We start from the raw sequence: 25,529 nt of genomic DNA, 5'->3' as shown, positions 1-25,529 counted from the left end.
TGTAAACATTGCCACCAGAGAGAATAGCAGACAGTTGCTTGCAAAGTCTGAACAGACCTTCAGTCTGATGAGAGAGAAGGCTTGAGGGTGGGGGCTGCAGAAAGGAAGAGCAGCTACTCCTCTCGGCTTCTTGGCTCTCCTGACCTGAGGAGGAGAAAGCCCAGCTGTCCCACCTGTTTAGAAGGAAGAAAACACGGTGAGCGAATTTCCTCAATGGGTATTGAATGCAGACTCTGTGCCATGCTCCGGGAAGGCGTGTGGCAAAAGAAGGAAGTGAGGAGCCCGGAGTCCTAATCTTCTGTGAGTCTCAGGTGCTTTTCAACTACTTCCTGGGAGAAAGAAGTTCTGTCTATAGGAGACTAATCTATGGGAGCTAGAGGTTTTATCAAAGAAGACCCAAAGTCTTAATTAATGATTGATAACACCTAGATGGGAGTCACCACAGAATTACAGTGGCAGAATCTTTCATACAAGATTCAGAAATCCAAAGGGCTGTGAAAATAAAAGTTTCTTTTTTTGTAACTCATTTGACAAGCAAAACCTGATCCAGCTTCTTCTGGTGATCAAACCTGACCTGGATTTAAGAGAAGGTGTTAGGGGGTGCTGCCCCAAGCCCCCAGATGATTATGAAATATTTAGTATATCCACCCTCCTGTCTTTCCAAAATCTGAAACATTATGAGTTCCAAGTATACCTAGCTCCAAATGTTTTGGTAATGGATTGTGGACCTGTATTATATATCTTTAAGTGTTCTTTTTTCTTTCTTCTTTTGTTCTAACTGCAGGTTATGTCTCACACAGTATAAGCAACTAATCTATAGTTTCTTAATAAGCAGCTACGTGTTCCCAGAAAATGCACAATTTGCCAGACCATGTATGTTACCTTGCAAGGTCAGCCACCAAACTTCGGAAGAGCCCACAAGGTGAGCTTCCCACACCAGGAAACTACCGCGGCCAGGAAGGAACTGCCAGAATTATATGTAGACTACCTACGACAGCCTCAAATACAAAGAAATCACCTGAGAATCTTTAAAAAATACTGCCCTAAAATGGATCCACTTCAGTGACAATTAACAACCTTACCTCTGTGAACTCTCATATTTTTACTTTATCTGTCTCACACATTAACGTTTTGATTTCAATGCTGGTGAGCTTTAGAAACTCAGCACCAGCTATACCTGCACAATCCCAAATTCTGAAAATTTTTATCAGTGAAAAGCATACCCCAAAACAAACTAAAAACTTAATATATACTGTTCATCCCCTTTTCCATTTCATATTTGGTGGAATCATTTTATTGCAAACACACCATGAAAGAATAGGCACTTGACAATCATTTCTTCTGGATGAATCTGGAAGGTAGAAACTCAGCTATCTGAGTAAACACTTATTAAGAGCTCAAACCCATAGGTGAAGCCTCTGGGATCGCAAAATGCTCTGCTTGTTTTTAAGGATTTGATAATCAAATATTTTCTTGTCCTATATGCCAAGCTAATTTGTTCTAAATGTAACACTCTTTAGTGGAATGTGGATGACAAATATGCATACTCAAGGATCTACAGCTTTTAAATGTATCTAGTCTCCCATGTATATTTAGGCACCAAATTAAAGGATCATCTGCTTGGACTTTTTGAAATCTAAAATAGATTTCAAATCTAAAGGAATAATGTTTGCCCCAGACTGCTGCTGTTTAATGAAAGTGTTTAGCCCAGAGTTCTGTCACGTCTGTCAGAATGTCTGACTTGTAAATTTTGTGTGCTTACAGATTTTGGGAAAAAGTACAACAAAAGTTGCACACGCGTGTGCACACACACACACAATGAGAGAGGAAGCAATTTAAAATGAAAATAAAATAGAAAAACAGTAGCTACTTCTTGTCAAACCAAAAAAAGAAAGAAAGACATAATTGCCTACATTTACAAAAAAGGCCAACGGTAAGGAGGAAGAAGAGTTATTTAGGGTAAAATAGCCAGGAATTATAACTAAGATTCATGGGAATGAAAAATTGGAGCTGTGTGGCAGAGATGGCTTGTGGCCACACGCTATTTCTCCATTCTTCCTCAGTAAAAAAAAAAAAAAAATTAATTAACTAAATAAATAATCCTGATTTTATTTGGGCAGCAATGAACTTAACCAAAAGACGTTCTTTCCGAAACTCTCTTGGAGCTAGGTTTGGCATGGGATTAAGTTCTGATCAATAATCTGTAAGCAGGGGTGCCTGGGTGGCTCAGTCGGTTAAGCAGCTGCCTTCGGATCAGGTCATGATCCCGGGGTCCTGGGATCAAGTCCCACATCAGGCTCCTTGCTCAACGGGAAGCCTGCTTCTCCCTCTCCCTCTCCCTCTGCCTGTCTGCTGCTCCCCCTGCTTATGCTCTCTCTCTCACTATCTCTGTCTCTGTTTCAAATAAGAATAAATAAAATACTTAAAAAAAATCTGTAAGCAGAGTGTGGGGGAGGGGTAACAGCAAGGGAAGGTGGGAAGGCTGCCCTAAAGAGGCGGGCTCAGCTTTCCATGCCTTGTTCCTTCTGGAATAAGGAGTTCCAGGGTCCACTTGGACCATGAGTTAAGAATGGAACACGTCCCTGATGTAAAGCAAAAAGATAAGAACTTCATTCCTGATAACTTTGTGGAGCTGCTGTATTTACTCCTGCCGGGCTACCTGACTTCTTTTACGTGAGAGAAGCAGCTCTTGTGTGTTTATTGTTGTTTGTTGTTGTTGTTACATTCAGCTCTATTAAAAACCTAACTGAGATGGGCAGTTGGAGAGAATAAATCAACTGCGGGATCCAGGGCTCAGGCCCTTGCCGTTCCAAGTGTGGTGCCTGCAAGCGCTGTACGGGCATCACTCAGGGGCTTGTTAGAAAAGCAGTCTTGGGCCCCACCCAGGCCTCCTGGATCAAAATCCAAACTTTAACAAGATCCCCGGGTCACTTGTGTGCACCATTTGAAAAGTTTCAGTGGCACTGACAGAGTGAATGCCCTATGAAAAGCCAGACCAAACATCATGGATTTGAATGAACTGCTGGGCAGCGTTCTTATGACCTAGGTTTCTATCGTGTCGAAAACAAAAACAAAAACAAAAACAAAAAACACACAACACTGAGAAAATATGACCTGATTTTGAGATCAGACATCAGATATACTATTTTCAAATGTTAAGTTTCTCAAGAGGTTCAAAATGTACTAAAGGAAAACAAATACAAAGGTTACAAAAAGTAAAAAAAACAAAAAAAACTAAATATGGACTTTTAAAGATATAATTCATAATAAACTAGAGTGCTTTACACATAATGATCAAGCTGCCAAAACCCAGAAACAATAACCTTTTGGTCATTTATTACATCAAAGCTTTTTTTTCTCATTTTTAAGTTACTAACCACCAATTCTCTGACAAGTTTGGGAACATCCCAACTGCCCAACTGAAAATTCATTTACCTGCACAGCATTGAAACATGAAAATTATACTTTCAGTGTACACATTCAGTCTGGAAAATTTCTCCTCCACTCCCCAAAAGGACTCCCAGTCAGTAAATGCAATTCTCTACACGAACGAGATGTTTTGAATCAACGAAGTTCAGTTAATTTTCAAATAATTTTTCTACAGCAGTATTTTAGATAAAATGTATACACAAAAAAAGGCCAGATTTTAGTTGTACTACTACATGAGTTTCACAATCCTATCCAACCATGTAACCACCACCCCAGTCAAGATATACGACATTCCCATCCCCCCAGAAAGTTCCCTTGAGCTGCTCTGCAGGCCTTCCCCAACTCTACCTTCCCCCAGAGGCAGTCACTTGTCCAGGGGGGGTTCTTACTCTGATGTGGCCAGAAAATAGAGCCAAGAATGATTTTACAATTTAAAGCCGATAAAATAGCATTAAGAATCATAGAGCTCCATGTTGCCTGCAGGTGCTTTTACCATGCTTTAATCCTCTATCAAAAACTCGTCTAATGTGTGGTAGCAAGGAATACAGAACACCTGAGCTTAGTTCAGTCAACAGTGTGGGTGTTGATACAATTTGCTAAAACACTGACTCTATTTAAGTGGATTCTTGATCTGTTTTCTTTAAGTAGGTATAAATAGGTTTTAAATAGGTATTCCTTCTTTGGGGAAATCCTAATTTCAAATACTGCCTCCTGCCCTCCCATATCGGATACCAAAAAGAGATACTCCAGAACGTAGAGTGATTTGCAGTTGAATGTACGAAGTTTACTTTTTAAAACCTTTGATTATGCCATGTTATTGTTTTGGATTGAAGGTGGGAGTTAGGTAGGCCAAACTTTGTTTCTTTTATCCTAAACCAATATATTTAACTAAAACTTAATACACAGAGAACGGCCTCTGAGCACTGTCTTCCTTCTTTGAATCGACTTACTCCATCTATTTTTCAGTAGTCCACATTTCCCACTTTGAAGGAAATAGGCAAAGACAATATATATAATCCTTACAAAAATGATGAGAAAAGCACTGTTAGGTTTGGGTACCCTGCAAATGGAAGAGACCACTAATATTAGCAGTTTTCATTGTAAATCCAAGTAACCAATTCTTGGTTGGTTGTGTTACCAAAGCAAAAAGTATGAGACCACATACAGCGCAACTCCCAGTTACTCTTAACCAACAAGTCCATATCCTGGAGAGTCACTGTGTCTCTCCTTAATGGCACACCGGCATCGGGGGGTCACAGCTCTGTTTTGGGGTGGGCTGCTGCATACTTGGGTGCCAGTTCAGTGATGAGATTCACGTAGTCAGTTTTTTCTGCACAGGCTCTGCACTCCTCTCCCCAGCTGTGCAGTATCTGTTTCAGCTCTGCTACCCTCATCTTTGACAGGTCCACTGATGCCAGGTCCAATTTCTTTTCTAAACAACAAAAAGGAAAAGCACAGTTTTTTAAAAACCAAAACAACCGTGAAATGCTTAGAAAGGCCAGGGGTGTTTCCTATCTTGGTGCCGACTACCCTATGTTCCAAAGCAGGGAACAGTTCCAATTGCTATGGAAACCAAGATATACCTAAGGAAAATGTGTTATGTACAAAGCTATTGGGATCATTAGTGTTCTATTCAACTTGCTTTCCATGGAATTATACTTGCTTCAGAACAGGGGCCTGGGTAGCTTTGCAGAATTTTGTGACCACTCCATGGCTTCTCAAGACCGTAGTTACTAAAATGACTACATTGCATCCTAATTGCTGCTCCTAAGATAAAAAGAAGAGAATTGATAAATGGCAGTGCCTTGGGATGGTCTTGAGTGTGGCCAGCTGAAAGTCTTAGATTGTAATTAACTAGAAAGTGATGATTTGCTTTCTATATGAAAACATGTCTGCATTAAAACAGATGGACATACCTATTCCAAAGCATTATCAAGTTTTTAAATACAAATTTAAGACACCAAAACACATTAATAAAATTAAGAGCATTCTCATTGGCCCTTAACTGTTTGGGATCTCTGCTTGAACTCACCTTATCCTCTGTCCCTACTGAGATTACAGAATCATCACAGCATTCATTGACAGTCTTTTGGGATATACCCACTTCTCTAATGCTAGCGCTTTGGTGCCAACCGATCTGGCTCCTAGCCTTCTTGCCAGTAACCGGCAATAACACTTGTCATTAACATCCAACTCCTCTAGAAAGACTACTGTTTCCATTTACTATCTGCAGACAATGTGAAGAACTCAGCTACTTCTCTATTGTCAAACCCAAAAATAGGAAAAACAAACAAACAAAGCTCATCTATAACATACTCATGATTATAATTTCCCTGTCAGCATGGGGAAATTCTTTTCTTTCCCCCTCCCCATGACCAGGTATGTCCTTGAACACGGATACAACATTGAAGTTTGCTTATCAGTGGCAGCCCAGGACTTTTGCAGCTTGACTTCTCTTGAGGAACCCTTTCCTTTTTTCCCTTGCATAATAAAACACAGCATTTGAAAGCCTTTTAACAACCTAACGTAGCGGTCAAGTGACTTATCAAAAATTTACAGTAAGTGTGCTCAAATCTAAAAGTTGGATTTTATACTTAGGAATAAATTTAACCAAAGAGGTGAAAGATCTATACACTGAAAACTACCGGAATAAACTGAAGAGAACACAAATGGAAAAACATCCCGTGTTCATGGACTGGAAGATTAATATTGCTAAAATGCCATCCTACACAAAGCCATCTACAGCTTCAATGCAATCCTCATCAAAATTCCAATGGCATTTTTCACAAAAAAATAGAAAAAATAACCCCAATTTGTATGGAACCACTAAAGACCCTGAATAGCCAAAGCAATCCTCAGAAAGAACAAAGCTGGAAGCATTGCACTCCCTGATTTCAAACTATACTATAAAACTATAATAAAACAGTGTGGTACTGGCATAAAAACAGACACATATACTAGTGGAGTAGAATCAAAAGCCCAGAAACTAACCCTTGCATATAAGGTCAACTAATATTTGACACAGGAACCAAGAATATTCAATGGGGAAAGAACAGTCTCTTCAATAAATGGTGTTTGGAAAACTGGATAACCACATGTGGAAAAAATGAAACTGGATGCCTATCTTATATCACTTAGGAAAATTAACTTGAAATAGATTAAAAAGTTAAATATAAAACCTAAAACCATAAAAATCCAAGAAGAAAACATAGGGAAAGCCTCCTTGACATTGGCCCTGGCAACGATTTTTTTGGATATGACACCAAAGCAAACAAAAACAAAAATCAGTAAGTGGGACTATATCAAACTAAAAAGTTTCTGCACAGCAAAGAAGCCATCAACAAAATAAATGGCAAGTTATGGGATGTGAGAAAATATTTGAAAATTACATATCTAATAAGGAGTTAATATCCAAAATATATTAAAAACCTCATACAACCCAATAGCAAAATAATCCCAAACAATCTGACTAAAAAAATAGGCAGAGGAACTGAATAGATATTCTTCCAAAGAAGACATATAAATGGCCAACAGGTCCCTAATAAGGTACTCAGCATCACTGATCATAAGGGAAATGCAAAACAGCACACAATGAGGTATCACCTCACATTCGTTAGAATGGCTGTCATCAAAAACCTAAGAGATAGCAAGTGTTGGAAACAATTTAGAAAAAAATCACTCTTGCTGGCAGTATAAGTTAGTACAGCCACTATGGAAAAGAGTATGGAAGTTCCTTTAAAAATTAAAAGTAGAACTACCAAATGATCTAGCAATCCCACTTCTGGGTATATATCAACAGGAAATGAAAATAGGATATCAAAGAGATGTCTGCACTTCCATGTTCATTGCAGCATTATTCACAATAGGCAAGATATGAAAACAACCTAAATATCTATCAACAGATGAATGAATAAAGAAGATGTGATGTGTGTGTGTGTGTGTGTGTGTGTGATGCACACGTATACACATACAACGGAATGTTAATTCAGCCATGAGAAAGGAAATCTTGCCACTTGCATCAAGAATGGACTAAGTGATGGGCGCCTGGGTGGCTCAGTCGGTTAAGCGACTGCCTTCGGCTCAGGTCATGATCCCGGAGTCCTGGGATCGAGTCCCGCATCGGGCTCCCTGCTCAGCAGGGAGTCTGCTTCTCCCTCTGACCCTCCCCCCTCTCATGTACTCTCTCTCTCTCTCTCATTCTCACTCTCTCAAAATAAATAAATAAATCTTTAAAAAAAAAAGAATGGACTAAGTGAAATAAGTCAGAGAAAGATAAATACTGTATGATATCACTTATACATGGAATCTAAAAAAGCCAAACTAATAGAAACAGAGGGTAGGATGGTGGTTACCAGGGTCTGGTGGGTAGAGAAATTAAGATGCTGGCAAAAGGGTACAAACTTCCAGTTACAAGTTCTGGGAATCTAATGTACACCATGGTAGTTATGGTTAATACTGTATTATATACTTGAATGTTGCTAAGAGAGTAGATCTTAAATGCTCTCATCACAGAAAAGATATGGTAATTATAAGACATGATGGAGGTGTTAGCCAACACAATGGTGGTAATATTGCAATATAAGTGTATCAAGTCAACATGTTGTACACCTTAAACTTGCACAGTTTTATGTCACTTATATCTTAATAAATCTGGAAAAAATAAATAAAAGTTAAATTTTAAAGCCTTTTTTTATTTGGATCATCAGCTACAGCCTGTGCTCGGGACCCTTCAATTTTTATAGTGATCTCCATCCTTTAAAAAAAATAGATCTAGCAAAAACATACTTTCAGGTCAAAAGCCAAATGACACCCTCCTAATTGAAAACATAATCCAACTCTACATTTACCTTGTTTGTTAATTTCATGGCTGACTTAATAAAATATCTTTAAACATAGACGCTTTTATAGCGCAAATTATTAATATCCCACCATTTGAAGCCCTGTTCAATCTCAACTTCCCTGCCAACCATAAGCTGGGAAGGAGAATTTAGAACTGCTGGTCTATTCAAGATAAATTATTGAAGGAAAAAGAAAACACTTTCTTGCGAGTGTCAGTAGTGTCTTTGAGTTTTTCTAGAGAACTTGGCATCTGAAGTTAATTTTAAAAGAGGAAAATCTCTGTAACCCTAAAACTATAAGGAAAACGTTGATCCCAAAATTAAAACTAGTTCATGGCTCCCCAAGGGCCTCTAGTGGCCAGCATTGCCAAAACATTAGTAACTATGCATTTCTTTTCAGTAATATCTGAATAATTTTTCTATTATTCAAGGAGCCAAGTAGGATCCCTCATATATAGCAGATGTTATTCCAAGTACATTTGTCAAATGAAAGAATCAAGACAAGTTTGTCCCTTTTGCGAATATTGTTTATATGAACTCAATGATTCCTCCCTCTCCTTCATTACTTGGAAGCCAATAAAAACAGATGCCTTCCCCATAATCACCACCTTGGAGATTAGGGCTTACCCTTGGCAAATTGAGAAGCAGGTTGTCTTTGGTATCTTCCGACCTTAAACCTATTTAAAGCCAGCTTTGTCGCTATGGTGCATAGGCATATTACACAGCTATGTTGGAAAATAAGACTAAAATAATTCAGAGTTGGGTGCTAATTACTTAGGTAGTTTATAAGAAATACTACAGTGGGTCTGTAACATAAAACAATGACTTAAGCAAAAGAAGTGAGTCTTTCCTGCTAAAATCTCAGGTGTTAAGGACAGGCTAAGGGAGGGATGCCCCAGGCTTTCAACACACCTATTCAGTGTACCCAAAAGGCTGACCCAGATACAAATCCTCAGTACTGTATAAGAATAGATCTATATCTGTGAAATTCATAAGGCCAAGGATAATGTTTTAAATAGGACATCTCCTCCCTTTCCTCACTGTTTACTTTAGGCACCCTCAATAAGCTTATTTCATAAAACACAACCTGACTTGATATGAATAACCTATTTCCTAAAATTTAAAACCAGCAAGATGGTAGACAAATCTAGGGGGAAAAGATATAGTCCATGTTTAAAACTTCAAAGTCCCAACATGGCCTTTGAATAGATGCAACTTTTGTCTTAATAGGTTACCAAGAGCTAAATCACCATGAATAGCTGCTCCCTTTACATATGGAATTTTTCCTTGACATACATAGTTGACATTGCCTTGGTGATTTAAGAGTTTAAACCTGGCTATCCGGGTTGGCAGTTTTACCGAATGCTGATTGGGCCAGTCTTCATTTCTCTTCCCCAAAGGAGCTCAGATTGGCGATAGGCACCATTCAGCAGCCCAGCAACCTACTGGCGAGTGGAGATTGCCTTCCCTTCTCCCACTGACTTTTTAGAAACAGGGACCTTGGTTTGGAGAATGGGCAATGCTTTGGACATATTGGAAAAATACATTTGTCTCCATTATACCATATTTCAGTTCACAGATCTGGCTGTCCATCTTCTTGAGCTTCTCACAAATCTTTGGTGCAGGCATATGCACACTCATTGGGCGAGCGACCTCACTGAGGATCTTTGTGGCTGCATCCTTCGTTGCGCCTAGATAATAGCACTGAAGGAGTACAAAGAGAATTTAGTGTCCTGGGTGATGAAAAAAATAGTAAGTATAGTTTGGAGAAGTGAGAAAGAGGTTAACCTAGTTTTCATGGCCCAGCTATTAAATTTTAACCCCTGCTGACTAAGGCACCAGAAAACAAATGATTCCATCCCCATGATCATGTTAATTAGAAGTGCCCCACAATTCACACGATGCTCAAAGACTAATAAGAGCCAACGTTTGCTAAGTGTCTTCTCTGTGCCAGGCACTGCTCTTGGGGCTTTAAAGGTCTTAACTTATTGAATTCTCACAACAATCCTGTGAAGTAAGTACTATAATTATCCCCATTTTACACCCAAGTCAACTGAAGGTCACCAGGTGGTAAGCAGAAGAGATGGAATTTAAACATCTAGCATTTTGGCTCTAGAGTCCATGTCCTTCTCCATCATGCTATGCTGCCTTTCCAGCTGCCTAACTGAGACAGTTTACATTTAAAAATATGAAACTTAATGGCACAAATAAATGTTGAGAGTTTTACAATGTGTCAGTGTTGAACAGTCAACAATGCAGATTTAACTGACAAATTGAACATGAAAATTTTAGGCAAAATGAATTGGCCTGCAATGATCTGTAGTGAAGTAAAACACTTTAATGAAAAGTCATCTGTGTAAACCCAGGAAACACCATTATAAGAGAATATAAATACTTCATTAGTTATGTATAAATGATGTGATAAAAATGTTTTGACAGGTTTAACTAATAGTCTTGGTAACAAATAGAGAGTCTACCCACTGTTAACCCAGGACAGAAAATTCTCATGAGGAATTTGTGTAACTTTACTTAAAACATGGAATTGCTTGTCTCTTCAAAAAGCAAAATGAAACCAGATATATTCTAAATGAAAATACATAGGACTACATTTCACTGGAAGATCAATTTCTGCTTGCTATCTACAATGAACATGCTTGAGGCAAGCATTTAAGCAGGAGAACATTAGGACTAAGATGAGAAATGAAACTATTAACAGTTTCTTCAAGCATAAGGGAAAATGAACAGGGAAAATTTACTATACCAGGCGGTTTTCTTTTCCTTTGACATCCAAGCAAAAGCTGACCAATTCCTTTTCTATGGTGTCCAGGGAAAAGTTGACTCCTCTGGCTATCAAGGAGTTATAGAATCGGTTCAAGAATTCTTTACATACTAGAAGGATCAAAGAAATTATGTGGTTATGTACAAAATAACCATGACCTCACCTATGTGTATGCCCCGCTCACCAAATAAAAAAGTTAAATATGATTCAACACATTGTGACAATGAATTCAAATTATGAGTAAGAATTGTTTGGGGTCTATCGCTATCGGCTTAGAATTGGGCCTTGAATAATATGAACTTATCGAAGCAATCAATCTTTGGAACCAACTTGAACCTAAAATGAGACTTTTCCCACAAAAGTTAACCCTAAAAGAGAATATAGCTTTATATAGGATATGATTCTTAGGACAGCTTTGTTTAAAGCACAGAGAAAAACCTGAATACATATCTTAAATGAAACCCCTTGGTAGTCTGCCTAGGTCTGTAAGTTCTATCGTCATGAACCTAAGTGAAATTCCAATTTGAACAGTCATATTCAATCCCAGCATCCAAAGCCAGCGAAGAAGCAGAGGAGCTAAGAAGGGGCACAGGCAATAACCATAGTTAACATTTGTTGGGTGCTTAAAGGTGCTGGCGTCGTTCTGATGTATGTTATTAACTCATTCAAGTCTCAGAACAAAGCTATGCTGTAGACCCATTACTATCCTTATTTTACAGATGAGGTAACTGAGTCAAAGAGAGGCCTGTTAACTTGCCTAATAAGCGCTAGAGAGGGAATTAGATCCCAGGCCATTTGACACTGGCCCTACACACTTATCCATTAGGTACCTCTGCAGTAGGAGGATACTGCTTTTCCCATGTTGCTTTCCCAGATGGGGCAAGTGTCTCGCCCTAGCAAGCAGAGAGGGAAATGGAGGCCAGAAGATTATGCTGGAAAACAGTGGCCCTAGTATTAGAGACAGAATTCTAGAGAAACATACTAAGGAAGAGTGGAGAGTGCTCCAGCCCTTGGTTCTATCCCTACTCTTGATTCATGGTATTAACTAAAACCAGATAATGTGCTGCCATCCCCAATATTCAAGTGTCTTATCTCTCTGTCTGATAAATGAGGCAAGATCCACCGATCACCCTAATACACAAACTAGACACCTACTGTAGTTTAAACTATGTTCATCTGATTAAATTAATTTATTTAATAAACATTTATTGACCATTTCCTATGTATAAAACACCTTAGGAAGCCCTACTAACAGATAAACTTCAGGAAGGAGGCAAGATCCAGAAAGGAGAATCAGGCTGCAAGAAGTAATATGAGAAGAAAAACTGGCAAGTGGGAGAGAAATCTAAATCAAGATTAACTGTGTAAACAATAATAATAAACATGTAGGGGAATAAGCATAAGGTAAAACCCAAAGCAGGACAATCCTAACACATGAGAAATACAAGAAAATTCACTTGAAACTTCCTAAGATCCTTTATCATCCAGAAGAAGGTGGAGAAACATTACTGTTAAGTCATAATAATTTTTAGCCAATTACTCATGTTAACAACGTAAGGGGAATAACTAAAAAATATAAACAGATTACTTTCAGATCCGTATTGGTGCAGGGCATGGGGAGGGATTGTTCAAACATTATCAGTCCACTGAAAGACAAAAAAGTTAAAAAAAAAAAAAACAAAGAAAGCACAATACATTTTTTTTAAAAAACATGAAATTAAGTGGGAAAAATAAACCCAAATATATCATTAATTACAACAAGCATGAATGTATTAAACTTGCAGTTATAGAACAGGATTTTTCAGAGCAGAACTATCAAAAATTCAATTATCTGCTGTTTATAAGAGTCACATAAAAAGTATGAGGCTACAACAAAAGGCTGAAAAAACAAAAACAACAAAATTGAGGAGATTTTAAAAATAAAAAGATATACCTAGAAAATGCTAACCAAAATCTGCTTTAGTCCTATAAAGCATTTTTGAGAATAACAAGTCACTACTAACCATAAAATGAACCATTTACCAGAAATACCAAAATAAATGTTCTAAACTAATGTACAGCCATTAACATAGCTTAATAATACAGAAAATCCTGATAGAATTATAAGAAGAAATTGACAAAATCACAGTAACAGTAGATGGTTGAACATCCTCACAGGAATTATTTGATCAAATTGACCAAAAGTTAATAAGGACATTAAATATTTGAGCACTATTCACAAGTTTGACCTTATAACATATGGAACCCTTCTCCCCCAAATTAAAGAACCCACATTCTTTTCAAGAAAATATGTAATATTTACATTAATTTGCCAGGTAGTAGGCCAAAAAGCAGTTCTCAACAAGCACCAAAAAACCCGTACTAAGCAGGTCACATTCCCCAAATATAATTAGAAATCAGTAACAAAAATAATATGATCCAGGGGCGCCTGGGTGGCTCAGTCAGTTAAGTGGCTGCCTTTGGCCCGGGTCATGATCCCAGGGTCCTGGGATCGAGTCCCACATCGGGCTCCTTGCTCAGCAGGAAGCCTGCTTCTTCCTCTCTCTCCCTCTGATTGTGCTCTCTCTGTCAAATAAATAAAATCTTTAAAAATAATAATAATAATATGATCCAACTCAGTGTCTGCCCTCCTTATGCCTAGAAATTTTTTTAAAATACATACTTCTAACTAATCCGTGGGTCAAAGAAAAAGTAGTAACAGAAATGTGCAATTTTTAGTACTTAGTTCCAGTAAAAATACTATATATAAAACTTAAGGATTTGGGTTAAGCAGTACTTAAAAAGAAATTCATAACATTATTATCTTTCAAAAGAAAAAAAATGAAAAATTAAAGAGTAAGCATTCAACTTAAGTTTTTAAAAGTATAACTATATAAACCAAAAGAATATAGAAACTATTGATAATAAAACCACATAAATTAAGTAGAAAAAATAAAAATAAATGGAACTAATGGTCAGTAAAGATAGATAATTTCTTAGCAAGGAAAAAAGTGATAATTTTTTTAAGTGGTAAATCAAATAATATTCAGACAACCAAATAACAAGTAAGAACTCTTGGTAATTAAAATACGATCGCTAAATTAAAGAAAAAAGTTGACCAGATTTATTTAGGGGATCAAGTTGGGGGCGGAAATCACCAGGAAGTAGACCAAAAGACAAAGAGGTGGAAAACTGTTAATAAAATTTAAGAAATTCAGGTAGACAAATACCTAAATAATATGAGCTTCTAAAAGATAGAAGTGGGAATTGTCAAAGAACCAATATAGGGAATATTCTCATTAGTGGAAGACACGAATATCTGGACTGACAGACCCATAAAATTGAAAAAGATCTATACTAACACATAAAAATCAAGAAACTTTAGAACACTGGTAAAAAAGAAAAGATTCTATAATTCTGCTGAAATCTAAAATAGCTCTAATAACAATTATGAAATAGAGTGTCATTAGATTTCTTAGCACCGGAAACTATAAGAAAATAGCTTAATGTCATCAAAATTCTACAGAAAATATGTTTTCGATCTAGAATTCTATAAACAGTCAAGCTATTCATTAAAATGTCAAAGTAAATAAAGTCATTTTCAACATTTAAGATCTCAAAATTATATTATCATGTGCTATTTTTAAGGACAGTAGGCTTCACCAAAACATAAGAGTGACCCAATCAAAGGAATGCCTTGGATTCCAGGAAGCAAAGGTCAAACACAACAAAGAGACCAAGGAAATTCCCAGGAGGGGAGGGAGTCTTAGGACAACAGTGGTGTAGCTGGCTGGAGAGATGCCTGTCCAGTTAAAGCAGGACACAGAGAGTCCCAGGAATGATGCCACGCAGCAGAAAATCAAAGTAATAGACTACCTGATGTGGTTAACTTGTTCAGAGATGATTTTCAGTTCTGTTGGGGGGGATATATATATATATATATTTAATTTTATTTATTATTTAATGATTATTATTTAATAATTATTATTTAATAAATTTATTAATCATATATAATTATTATTTGATAAATTTATTGATTTATCATATATATGATAAATTAATGATTGGAACAAAAATTAACCAAAGAAAACTGAGGCAAGTTTTAATTCAAGGGGAGAAAGATATACATGAAAGATGAAATCCTGGTGCACTAGATAACTGACCTTTGAATAATATTTACATGGCACAACAATATAAACCCTGAGATTTATTTTTATCCCAAGTGGTGATATAAATGTATGTAAAATGGGGGAATGGGCGTGCAAGAGACAAATGTGGGTGAGTGTAATAGACCTAAAACTTCAATTTCCAAAGATAATAAAAGTGCAAAACTGGAAAAGAACATTTTAAGCAGTTTATTTAGATTAATAAAGATATGTTTCAGATGAAGCAGCTAAACTACTTGGAAGTAGCTGCAGAGGAAAGCACTATCTAGAGAAGAATGAATGGCTAGGGGCTTAACATTTTTCAATATAGGCCCAGGAAAAAAAATTTACATTTTAAATTTATGTATATACGTAACTATTTGATAAAAAAAGAAGACATACCTAGAGAGAGAATAGAGACTTTAAAATCGTAGGAAAACACCATAAGAAAAGCTTTATTTCAATAAATTCGGAAACAGCATAGACAACATCCTAGAAAAGTATAACAGAAATAGACTTACATAGAAATAAGAACCTGAACCAACCTAAAAGCCACTTTAAAAAATTGAAGCAGTAATTAAAAATCTACCAGGGAAAAAAAGAACCCAGCTATCAGAACTATTTTATATAAACTATCACAGAGACAAGAATAGCAAAGGAAAAGAAAGAAAGGAAAGAAAACCTCCCAAACTTTAACGAGATTGGCCAAACCTCGACATCAAAGCCAGGCAAGGACACTATGAGACAAAAATGACTGGCCAATTTCACATTTTGAAAATAAAATGCACATTAAAAAAATCATAATCAAGGAAGAATCACATCAGTGACCAAGATGTTTCAAAATTAGAAAAGCTAATAATGCAGTTTATTATAGGATCATCTCAACAGATGTATATGTGTTTAATAAAATCGGTGCTCACTTCGGCAGCACATATACTAAAATTGTATTTAATAAAATCGAATTTCTGTTCATGATTAAAGCAAGCATCCATATAAAGACACCTAGCAAACTCGGATAGAAAAGAACTGCATTGACTTGATAGAGGATATCTATGAAAGCTCTACAGCAAATGTCCTACATTAGCAATAAAATGATCCTTTGTCACCAGTTGTATTCAATACAGAACCGGATGTGTTAGCTAGTGGAAGAGATGTTTATTAGAAAGGGAAAAGTGGGGTGCCTAGGTGGCTCAGTCAGTTAAGCATCTAACTCTTGATTTCGGGCTCAGGTCATGATCTCAGGGTCATAAGATCGAGCCCCACATCAGGCTCCGTGCTCACCATGGAGTCTGCTTAAAATTCTCTCTCTCTCTCCCTCCGACCCTCCCCACCCAGGCCACAACCTCTCAAAAAAAAAAAAAAAAAGAAAAAGAAAAAAGAAAAGAAGGAAGGAAAAAGCAAAATTTTTATCATTTGCAGATTATATTATTGCCTGGGTAGAAAAACATTCTTAATAAGGACAGCATTATGCAAAATTGCTGAATATCAGATTAATACAAAGAAACAATGAGGAAACTGCAAATTTAAAATAAGAAATCATTTATAATCGTGACAAAAATTCCAGTGTAACTAGGAATAAATTTAATGAACTATATCAAGACCTTGTTTTTATTTATTTATTTGAGAGAGAGAGAATGAGAGACAGAGAGCACAAGAGGGAAGAGGGTCAGAGGGAGAAGCAGACTCCCCGCTGAGCAGGGAGCCCGATATGGGACTCGATCCCGGGACTCCAGGGTCATGACCTGAGCCGATGGCAGTCGCTTAACCAACTGAGCCACCCAGGCGCCCTATATCAAGACTTTGGAAGAAAAAATTATAAAACTTGATCAAAAGATCTCAAAGTAGACCTCAGAAACGGAAAAATAAACCATGTTCGTGGATGGGAAGAGTCAATATTATGGATGATAATTATTTTTAAGTAAATCTATACATTTAATGTTATTCCAGGGGCACTTGGGTGGCTCACTCGGTTAAGCTCTGCCATGATCCCAGATCATGATCCCAGGTCATGATCCTAGGCTCCCTGCTCAGCAGGGAGTCTGCTTCTCCGCCTGCCTCTCCACTTGGCTTGTGCTCACTCGCTCTCTCAAATAAATAATGTTATTCCAATCAAAATCCCAATAGGACTTTTATAGATTTTACGGTCTGGTCCAAAAATACATACGAAGAAACAAGAGCAAATGAAAGTCAAGAAATGTTTGAAGAAGAAGAAAAAAAAAGAGGGGCGCCTGGGTGGCTCATATGGTTAAGTGTCTGCCTTCGGCTCAGGTCATGATCTTCCGGTCCTGGGATCGAGCCCCACATCAGGCTTCCTGCTCAGCGGGGAACCTGCTTCTCCCTCTCCCTCTGCCTCTCCCTCTGCTTGTGCTCTGTCACTCTCTCTCTCAAAATGAATAAATAAAATCTTTTTTAAAAAAAGGAGTTTGAAGAGTAGACATTAACATCTATCAAGATTTAGTTCTATAGCTACAGCATTGAAAACACTGTGGGAATGTCACAGAAATAGACCAGGAGACCTAGTCTAGAAACAAATGCACAAATAGAGTCTAGAAACAAATGCACAAATCTAGAGAAGGTTGGTAAAGGATGGAAGTGATGCTAAAAATCAATGAAGGATAAAAATTAACTAGTCAATAAATGGTACTAAGACAACTCACCACTGAAAAAGATAAACTTAGATCTCGATCTAAAACTACATGCAAACATAAATCCCAGGTGAATAAAGATTTATATGGGAAGAGCAGCACTACAAAACTTTTAGAAGAAAACCCAGGAAAGCATCTTCATGACATCAGGATAGAGAAGAAATATTTCTTTTTTTTAAAAAAAAAAATTTATTTATTTATTTGACAGAGAGAGACACAGCGCAAGAGAGAACATAAGCTGGGGAAGTGGGAGAGGGAGAAGCAGGCTCTCCGTTGAGCAGGGAGCCCGACGCGGAGCCCAATGCGGGGCTCGATCCCAGGATCCTGGGATCATGACCTGAGCCAAAGGCAGACGCTTAACGACTGAGCCACCCAGGTGCCTCAAGAAGAAATATTTCTTAAAGACGGTACCAAAACACAGATCATACATTAGATTACAGCAAAATTAAACACTTTTGTAATGCCAAAGAAATCATAAAGAAAAGATAAGACAAGTCACAGACTGGAGGAAGATATTTACAACTTATGTAACTGACTAAAGATTAATATCTAGAATACATGAAAAATTGCTATGGTCATACCCTGGGGTCCAATCGTTACCAATGACTATAATCTCTCTATAATTTTAGTTGAAACATCCCATCATCTGACCATCACCTCCTATCTCTCCAACTCACGTACTCTAACACCCAACGCCCAAGTTCTCCGACCCCACCAGGTCATACAATCCATTGATTTTTCCCACCTTTTCACCATGCTTCCTTACTCAGTTTAGATTCCATATTCTACAGTATAGTCACTTCTTTGCACATAAATTCAGTTCTCTTGCATCTCCCTCCCTCGTTGTATGCCCCTGGAAAAACCCTAACCCTAGTTAAAACCAACTCTCCACCCGGTTTGTACCTACACTCACTGAACACAACTGGAGGAAATAACACAGTGGTCCTCACTGGCCTCACTTTAAATTCATGACCCTAATTTCCAGTAAACCATCAGGGCTGCTCAACAACCCTACTCCACTGGCCATACTCACACTATGTCCAACTCCCCAAATGACAATTGCAAAGCTGCTCTCTCCTCAAACCTTGTCTAACACCTCCACCCCATCCTCACTCCCACTTCGTGATCCTGCATCCTATTTCTCCTAGGGGCAAAAAGCCAACAGGAGAGAAGTCTCTCCTGCCTCTGCTGCCACATCAACCACACCTGTACCTGCATGTTCTACCTTAATTCTATGACTGAACTTTGATAACCCTTCCACCTACTATGGAGATCCTATCAACTCCCTGCTCCTGCACTTCTGCGCTCTCCCTCCTGTCTGGTTCCCCACTAGCCTGCAACATGATGTGTTACTTCTCATATCTTAGAAGCAACAGAAAGATCTCTCAACACCACATTCCCCTACCACCACCACCACCAAATACCACCACATTTGCCCATTCCTCTTTAAGAAAAACACTCAAAGAATTTTTATGCGGTGGTTTCCAAGTCTCTGCTCTCTTCCTCTCCCTCACTCCTCTCACACCTAGTTTGAAGTCAGTGAGTTATAAAAGGTTTGTTGTGAAAAACAGGGTCCTTCACCACCCCTTGTTACCTGATTATTTGTTTTTTTTGTCTGCTTCCTTGTTTTGTCCTGCATGATACTTATAGTCACTTGAAATGTATTTGTGGAGATTATTTGAGGCCTAAAATTATGATGTCTTATTTCCATAAAGGATTTGTGTCTCTATTTATCAGGCTTAGGAGCTACTAGCCAGGGGCTACTTTAAACTAAAATGACAGCTTGATATTTTCTTGGACCCCTTATGTGAAATTTAGCTGCAAATCCAAGTGAGGACATCTTGTAGTTATAATCTCTCAGAAAGTGTTTATTCTTTTCTTCAGTTCTGCTCAGTGTCAAGGAAATTTTCCTTAGAGACCTCTGCGGGTAGGGATGGGTTAGCTTTATTGCTCGTTCAACCTTACGCTGAGGGAGTAACACTTTGGGAATCCTAGATTAACAGAGAAGAGTGTCTTAGTAGGTTCCTTACTTGAAACAAGTCTTAGGCTTTGCCTTCCATCTCCCTCACACCAAAGATCATCTTTGACTGGCCACTGTCATCTGGGCAGAATGAGTGTAAACTCAGTTTACCATTCAGGACTGCTTCTTCCCCTTCAATTTTGCCCTAGTAAATCTTTCTATCTTGTCAACTCTTGGTTCCTTTATGACGTTTTCATATTTTCTCCTGCAGCATTAGGATTTCTTGGCCAGAGGATTGCTGTAATCTGACCCACTAAGTTCCCAACATTCTAACCAGAGTCTTTAAAAATGAAAGATTATGCTACTTCATAGCTCAACACCCTCCTGTGGTTTTCCATATCACTCAGAGTCTAATCCAGTCTCTAGATTGTCCCACAGTCCCGGGTGACCTGACTTTCCACTGCCTCTCACACCTCAGGGTCTGTCACCTCTCCCAGTTAAGCCACATTGCTCTGTCCTCAACAAGGTACCTAGATTGGGTGTGAAATGTATTTTTTGGCTGAATAAAAGAGATCCTGCATATCTGTAAGAAAACAGCAGTCCAATAGGGAAAAGTTAAGTTGAAAGTGCATATAATCTATCACCCAGAAATTCTTGCTCTATGACCTAGAGAAATCATCAGCAATGTGCTCTAGGAGACATGTATAAGAATATTCAGAGGACCATTGTTTAAAATTATGTAGAAGTGGGAAGAACCTAACCAAACCTCCAAGAGAGAATAGTTACATAAACTGTATTTCATTCAAAGTGGAATTCTAGAGGCAAGTTAAAAAGAATGAATTATGTCTGTAGTTATCAACATATATAAATGCCCCAATATAATGTTGAATGAAAAGGGTTGCAAATGAATATGTACAATGTACAATTATATACAACTAAGATCAAAAAAATTACACAGATTATTTGTGGATACACACATTTATAGTAAAAGTTCTTTAAAAATGGAAAAGAAGCATACATTAACTTTAGAACAGACATTTCTCCTGGAAAGGGAGAGAAAACAGTGGTTACAAGTGTTATTTTATTTTTTAAAGACAGAATGGTAGCAAATGTAGCAAAATATTAACAATGAATCTAGATGCTAGGTATAAGTCATATAAAAATTTTCCTGTATGTTTGAAGTAGTTGCTAATTGATGTTAAAAACTCACCACAATATCTTTGACTGTCACAGAAATCCCCAATATGCTCAATAAAATATTTGGTAATATTAGTGAAATTGAATTTAAAATTTTAAGGTGAAATCACACATCAATCAAGCAATTATTAGCCAGAGCCCAAAAATGGAAAATAGTATTTGGAAAATATAATAATGCCACCTGCTACAAGTTTTTCAAAAAGATAATGATAAGTGCTTAAAATCAGGTTAGTGGAATAATTAAACTGGCAGTGTGCTAAAAACATTATTTTCAACAGTTCTATCCACCCACACCTTCTAAAACTGAAGTCAGTCCCACATTATCTACTTGATTTTGGAGGAAAAATTTAAAAAGACACCAGATTAATCTTGGTGATACCAGGACTAGGGGAGAATTGCTACCTAAGAATATTCATATGTTATAAGGAGTTTCTAAGAGTTTAGAAATGGCCAAAACTTCTTGAATAATTTGTGTACTACTTCATTGTTCCGATTTTTTTTTTTTAATATTTCCTTAAATAATTTAGTTCCCAGCAGTATACTCAGAAGCAGTAGAGTTAGTAATTCAGTGCTTGGGCTCTGAAGGCAGACCCTCTGGGTCCAAATCCTGGCTTTATTGATTACTAGCTATGTGACTTTGGGCCTTTCACTGTTGAATCATCTGACAGTCTAACTTGAAGTCCATCAGTATTTTTTCTCTGGCTATGTTTAAGATTTTCTCTTTGTTTCTTCTTCTTTCTCTCTAGTGATTCATTCTTGATAATTTCTTCAATCTTCTTAATTATTATTTTATCAGCTGTATCTAATCTTCTTTTAATCCCATTAATTTGTAGCCATTTAATCTGGTCCTTTTCCAAATATGGTTGGACATTTTTAAGAGTCTTTTGCCCTTTATTTATATTTTCAATCCCTTCCTTTATTTCTTAAAACATAATAAATGTATCTTCTACTCTGTGCCTGATAATTCCAGTACCTGAAGCCTTTCCACTAGTCTTTGCCACTAGTCGAAACTTGCTGTCACTTATGGTGCCCTTCTTCCCCATGGGTGCAAGACTTTTCTGAATGTAAGCTTTATTTCTTAGACTGAGAATTATTTGCAGGCTGGGCTAAAGGTGGATTCCTACAGGTAAGATCAGTATTTGCTGATGTCTAAAACCCCATTAAACTAAAATTTCAGTTTGAGATGTTTTGGACCATCCAGGTTGTGTGCATTTGGGCCTCAATGCATATGTGAGCTATCTTGTGATTAGGAGTTATCTGGAGACATTTTTGTTTTCCCTTTTGGTACAAAGTTCAAGTACCACAATTGCTTTTAGTCTCTAAGGATGGGGGTAGCGTTGTGGTTATTTCCAGGTCACCTTTTATAATGGAGGCCTAGCTCTTTGGGATTTCAGATTAATTGGAGAAAGACCTTATCTTACACTCCTAACTTAGGAAGGTCCTGGGCTTTGTCTTTATTCTCTTTATTCTACCAAAGCCAGGAAAACCTAAATTCAGATTGCCCGGGGAACAAATGCCCTCAAGGCAAAAGCCACCTTCCTGTTCCTTTTACCTCTTTTAGTTTCCACTTTCACCTTGATTTTTGGCCTCTGGTTATACCTTACTAACTCTTAAAATTATTTTTAGGAGCACCTGGGAGGCTCATTGGTTGAGCATGACTCTTGATTTCTGCTCAGGTCACATCTCAGCGGTCCCAGGATGGAGCCCTGAGGCAGGCTCCTCACTCAGCAGGGAGTTTGCTTGTCTCCCTTTTCCTGTGCCCCTCCCCCATCCCTCGAGCGGAAACGCACAAAGTCTCTCAAATAAGTAAATAAATCTTTAAAAATATTTTTACATTTTTATTTTATCCAGTGTTTTTAGTTGTTTTCAGCTAGAGGATCAGTCATGTTGTCCTTTAGAGCTCCAAGTCCTATTCATTCCTAATGCTATTAATAGGAACAGAACATTAAATATAGCAGCCCGTCATTTGTATTTTTAACATTCACTAAGCAATTAGTAAGTACCAGTGTTCTAGGTGGTTGAAAAACAAAATCCATACCCTCAAGGATTACATGCTAGGGAATAAATAAAAGTATCTCGTGGCCGTGAAGAAAAAGAAACATGGTAATGGGAGTAGAGAGTGACAAGGTAGTAGTACTATTCTAAATGGAGTGGTCAAGGAAAACCTCTTGGATAAAGTGGTATTTGAGCAGCAACCTTAAGAAAGGGAGAGAAAACCGTAAGTGGACTACTTGGGGTAGAACTCTCCGGCAAAGGGAGAAGTGCAAAGGTTCTAATGCAGGAGTGTCCTTGGCAGGTCCAAAAAACAGTCAGGGCACCAGAGTTATGGAAGCAGAGTGAGCAAGAGGAGGGGGACCGTAGAAAATGAGGTCTAGTCCAACATGCAATAATCACGATATGCTGTAATAAATCTAGGAAAGATGGCATATGCTTCACATTTAACTAATCCAGGGGCTCTGGCTTTTCTGGAATGTTTTCAGGTAAACGCTCCAGAAATTAAATTACTAATGAGTAATCAGATCAATTGTTTGTGTCTCACAAATTCTGCTTTAAATGCATAGGATGCAGTTATAAGATTCTTTAAACAAAATTATAACTTAGCTGAACAAATATACCTATAGAAAGTTTAAAAATCACATTGTGTAGATATTTTAGATTTCTGGAGAGAAGTTTAATTACCGCAGGGCTGGTAGAAAACTGGACTCCAATTCTTAACACTTCACTTCATTAAGTTGTTATACAAACTACACTCATCCAGTTTTTCAATGTATACTGTGAAGCTACAGTTTCCTGTTAAGTAGGAATAGAGTCCCAAGGTCACAGAAGGGTGAGGAGGAGATACACTTATATAAATTATTTTGGTCAGTGAAAATTGTTTGTTACAGCAGTCTAGGAGGAAGGGGCTAGCGTAGCCAACTATCTTCTTTAATCTTGTTAACAACCCCCTCAAGTAGGTACTATCACGCAGATTTTGCAAGGAAGGGGCATGGGGGGCTCAGAGCAGAGGGTTGGCGGAACCTAGCCCCACGTGTTCTGATTGCGGTGCCTAGCTTAGGTTCTGCGAACAGAAGAGGAATCATTCCTGGGTATTCCTCCTAAAGAGTGAATGTACTCCTCTCCTCTGTAAATCAACTTTACTCTGTAAGTCCTAACAAACGTTACTTTTGTTCTCTGGTTTAAGCCACCTCAACTCAATTACAGACAACTTGTTTTCTTTTGGGAGTCAAACAAATTTAAATTTGAAAGACCTCGCCTGGCCACGGAGCGGCCAGACTTCGCCCATCAGCAGCAGCAGCATGGATGCAGCGCCAGGGTCTTCTGAAGCTAGTTGCGTCTACACAACATCTAATCCAAATCCCAAATAGCCCAAGACCAGAACGCGGCCTCAAGGTGTCACTGGGCCCGGATCGAACTTTTGCCTGGGCTTGGGCGAAGGCGATGGGAAGCCAGGAACGGGGACCTGCATTTCCTGAGTTAAATGTTATTTATAGCCAGTGCCGGGGGAAGCCAAATCCGACAACAGCTGCGGGGCGGCGCGGTGCCATCGCCAAGCAAGCAGGTCTCACACCGCTCACCTTCACAGTCGGCCCCTGGCCGTTCCCCGGCCTCCTGGCCCAGCGCCGGCCCCGAGTTAGAGACCCAAAGCCCGGCACAAAAGGCCACCACTGCGGCTGGGCCCGTGCACCACATGCTGAAGCAGCCGCTCCAAACGCCTCGCCACCCGCGTCCACCGACAGCCACGGCGCTACCGCCGGGAGCTGTTACAGGACGCGGAGTAGCCGAGCAACTGGCTGGGAAAAATCTGCCGGGAGTTGCTAAGCCAAATGACGCAATTCAATCATGAGTTTCCATTGGCTTTCACGCAAGGAACTAGAAGGGGGCGGGACGAAGAAATCCCTTCCAGGCCCTCCCCGACGGGTGCGTGCGTACTCTCGCACACGCGCCGCCGGGCCGGCAGGGCGGGGTGGGAGGACGCACTAAAGCTATTCGCCGGCAGTCCGAGAGGCAAGGCGAAACCTTCATGCTGATTGGTGGCGACGCGGAAGGCCGCGGCGGATGGACCGGACGCAGTGGGCGGGCGGGAACGTGAAGTTTCCGCGGTGCCTGATGGGGCTGTTCCGAGGCCCGAAGCTCTTGCCACAGGGGGACCACTCGTTCCTGCTGCCGCCTTCTCTGCCGCCTCATGGCGGCCATCGGAGTTCACCTTGGCTGCACATCAGCCTGTGTGGCCGTCTATAAGGTTAGAGACTGGGGGAGCTGGGCTCCGCGCTGATGACCCCCCAGTTCTCCGGGTGCGGGGCCAAGTCCTTTGGTCTCCTATGGGATTGTGAACACGCTTGTCGCCGGCCTAGGAATGTCGTGCGGAAAGGCATTATTGCGGGGAAGTGTGGAGGCGAAGGGCCGGGCGGACCCGGCCTGGTCCTCCGGAGCTCCTCCGGAAAGCCTGCTGTGCTCGGGCGGAGGGTCGTGACGACGCGGGCCGGCGGGGTCCGGGAACGTCCAGGCCGCAGGGGACCTGGAGGGGGGCAGTCCTGGGGACGTCAGGGCCTGTGGAGG

At 39.1% G+C, this 25,529-nt stretch overlaps 2 protein-coding genes across 3 annotated transcripts in view; one reads left to right on the top strand and one right to left on the bottom strand.

Annotated features, from left to right (window-relative positions):
- Positions 1-2,382: 2,382 nt before the first annotated feature.
- On the bottom strand, positions 2,383-24,778 carry CDNF (cerebral dopamine neurotrophic factor). Its single transcript, XM_027593379.2, has 4 exons — positions 24,548-24,778; positions 11,029-11,156; positions 9,830-9,971; positions 2,383-4,861 (listed from the first exon to the last, which is right to left on the bottom strand). Exons 1-4 carry the CDS (start codon positions 24,660-24,662, stop codon positions 4,683-4,685), a joined length of 564 nt encoding a protein of 187 aa, XP_027449180.1. The 5' UTR covers positions 24,663-24,778; the 3' UTR covers positions 2,383-4,682.
- A 266-nt stretch (positions 24,779-25,044) lies between these two features.
- The window catches only part of HSPA14 (heat shock protein family A (Hsp70) member 14), a 38,072-nt gene continuing 37,587 nt past the window's right edge, over positions 25,045-25,529 (top strand). Inside the window, exon 1 of one of the 2 annotated variants that reach the window (XM_027593374.2) lies at positions 25,045-25,212. In XM_027593374.2, coding sequence (XP_027449175.1) covers positions 25,156-25,212 — 57 coding nt within the window. In that variant the 5' untranslated portion in view covers positions 25,045-25,155. The remainder of the gene's footprint in view (positions 25,213-25,529) is intronic. The other variant, XM_027593372.2, reaches the window with a different exon arrangement.

Source organism: Zalophus californianus, chromosome 9, assembly GCF_009762305.2.
Source record: "Zalophus californianus isolate mZalCal1 chromosome 9, mZalCal1.pri.v2, whole genome shotgun sequence".
In the NCBI taxonomy this organism is placed as follows: Eukaryota; Metazoa; Chordata; class Mammalia; order Carnivora; family Otariidae; genus Zalophus; species Zalophus californianus.
The sequence above is the reverse complement of the archived record's forward strand: the minus strand, read 5'-3'. Positions and strand labels throughout refer to the sequence as shown.

Coding starts and splice junctions, on each gene's coding strand:
- CDNF (XM_027593379.2), bottom strand. CDS start 24,662: ATGTGGTGCACGGGCCCAGCCGCAGTGGTGGCCTTTTGTGCCGGGCTT. Junction 11,157..24,547: donor GCCAGGGGCCGACTGTGAAG/GTGAGCGGTGTG, acceptor TGATCCTTCTAG/TATGTAAAGAATTCTTGAAC. Junction 4,862..9,829: donor GATCTGTGAACTGAAATATG/GTATAATGGAGA, acceptor TTTGTTGTTTAG/AAAAGAAATTGGACCTGGCA.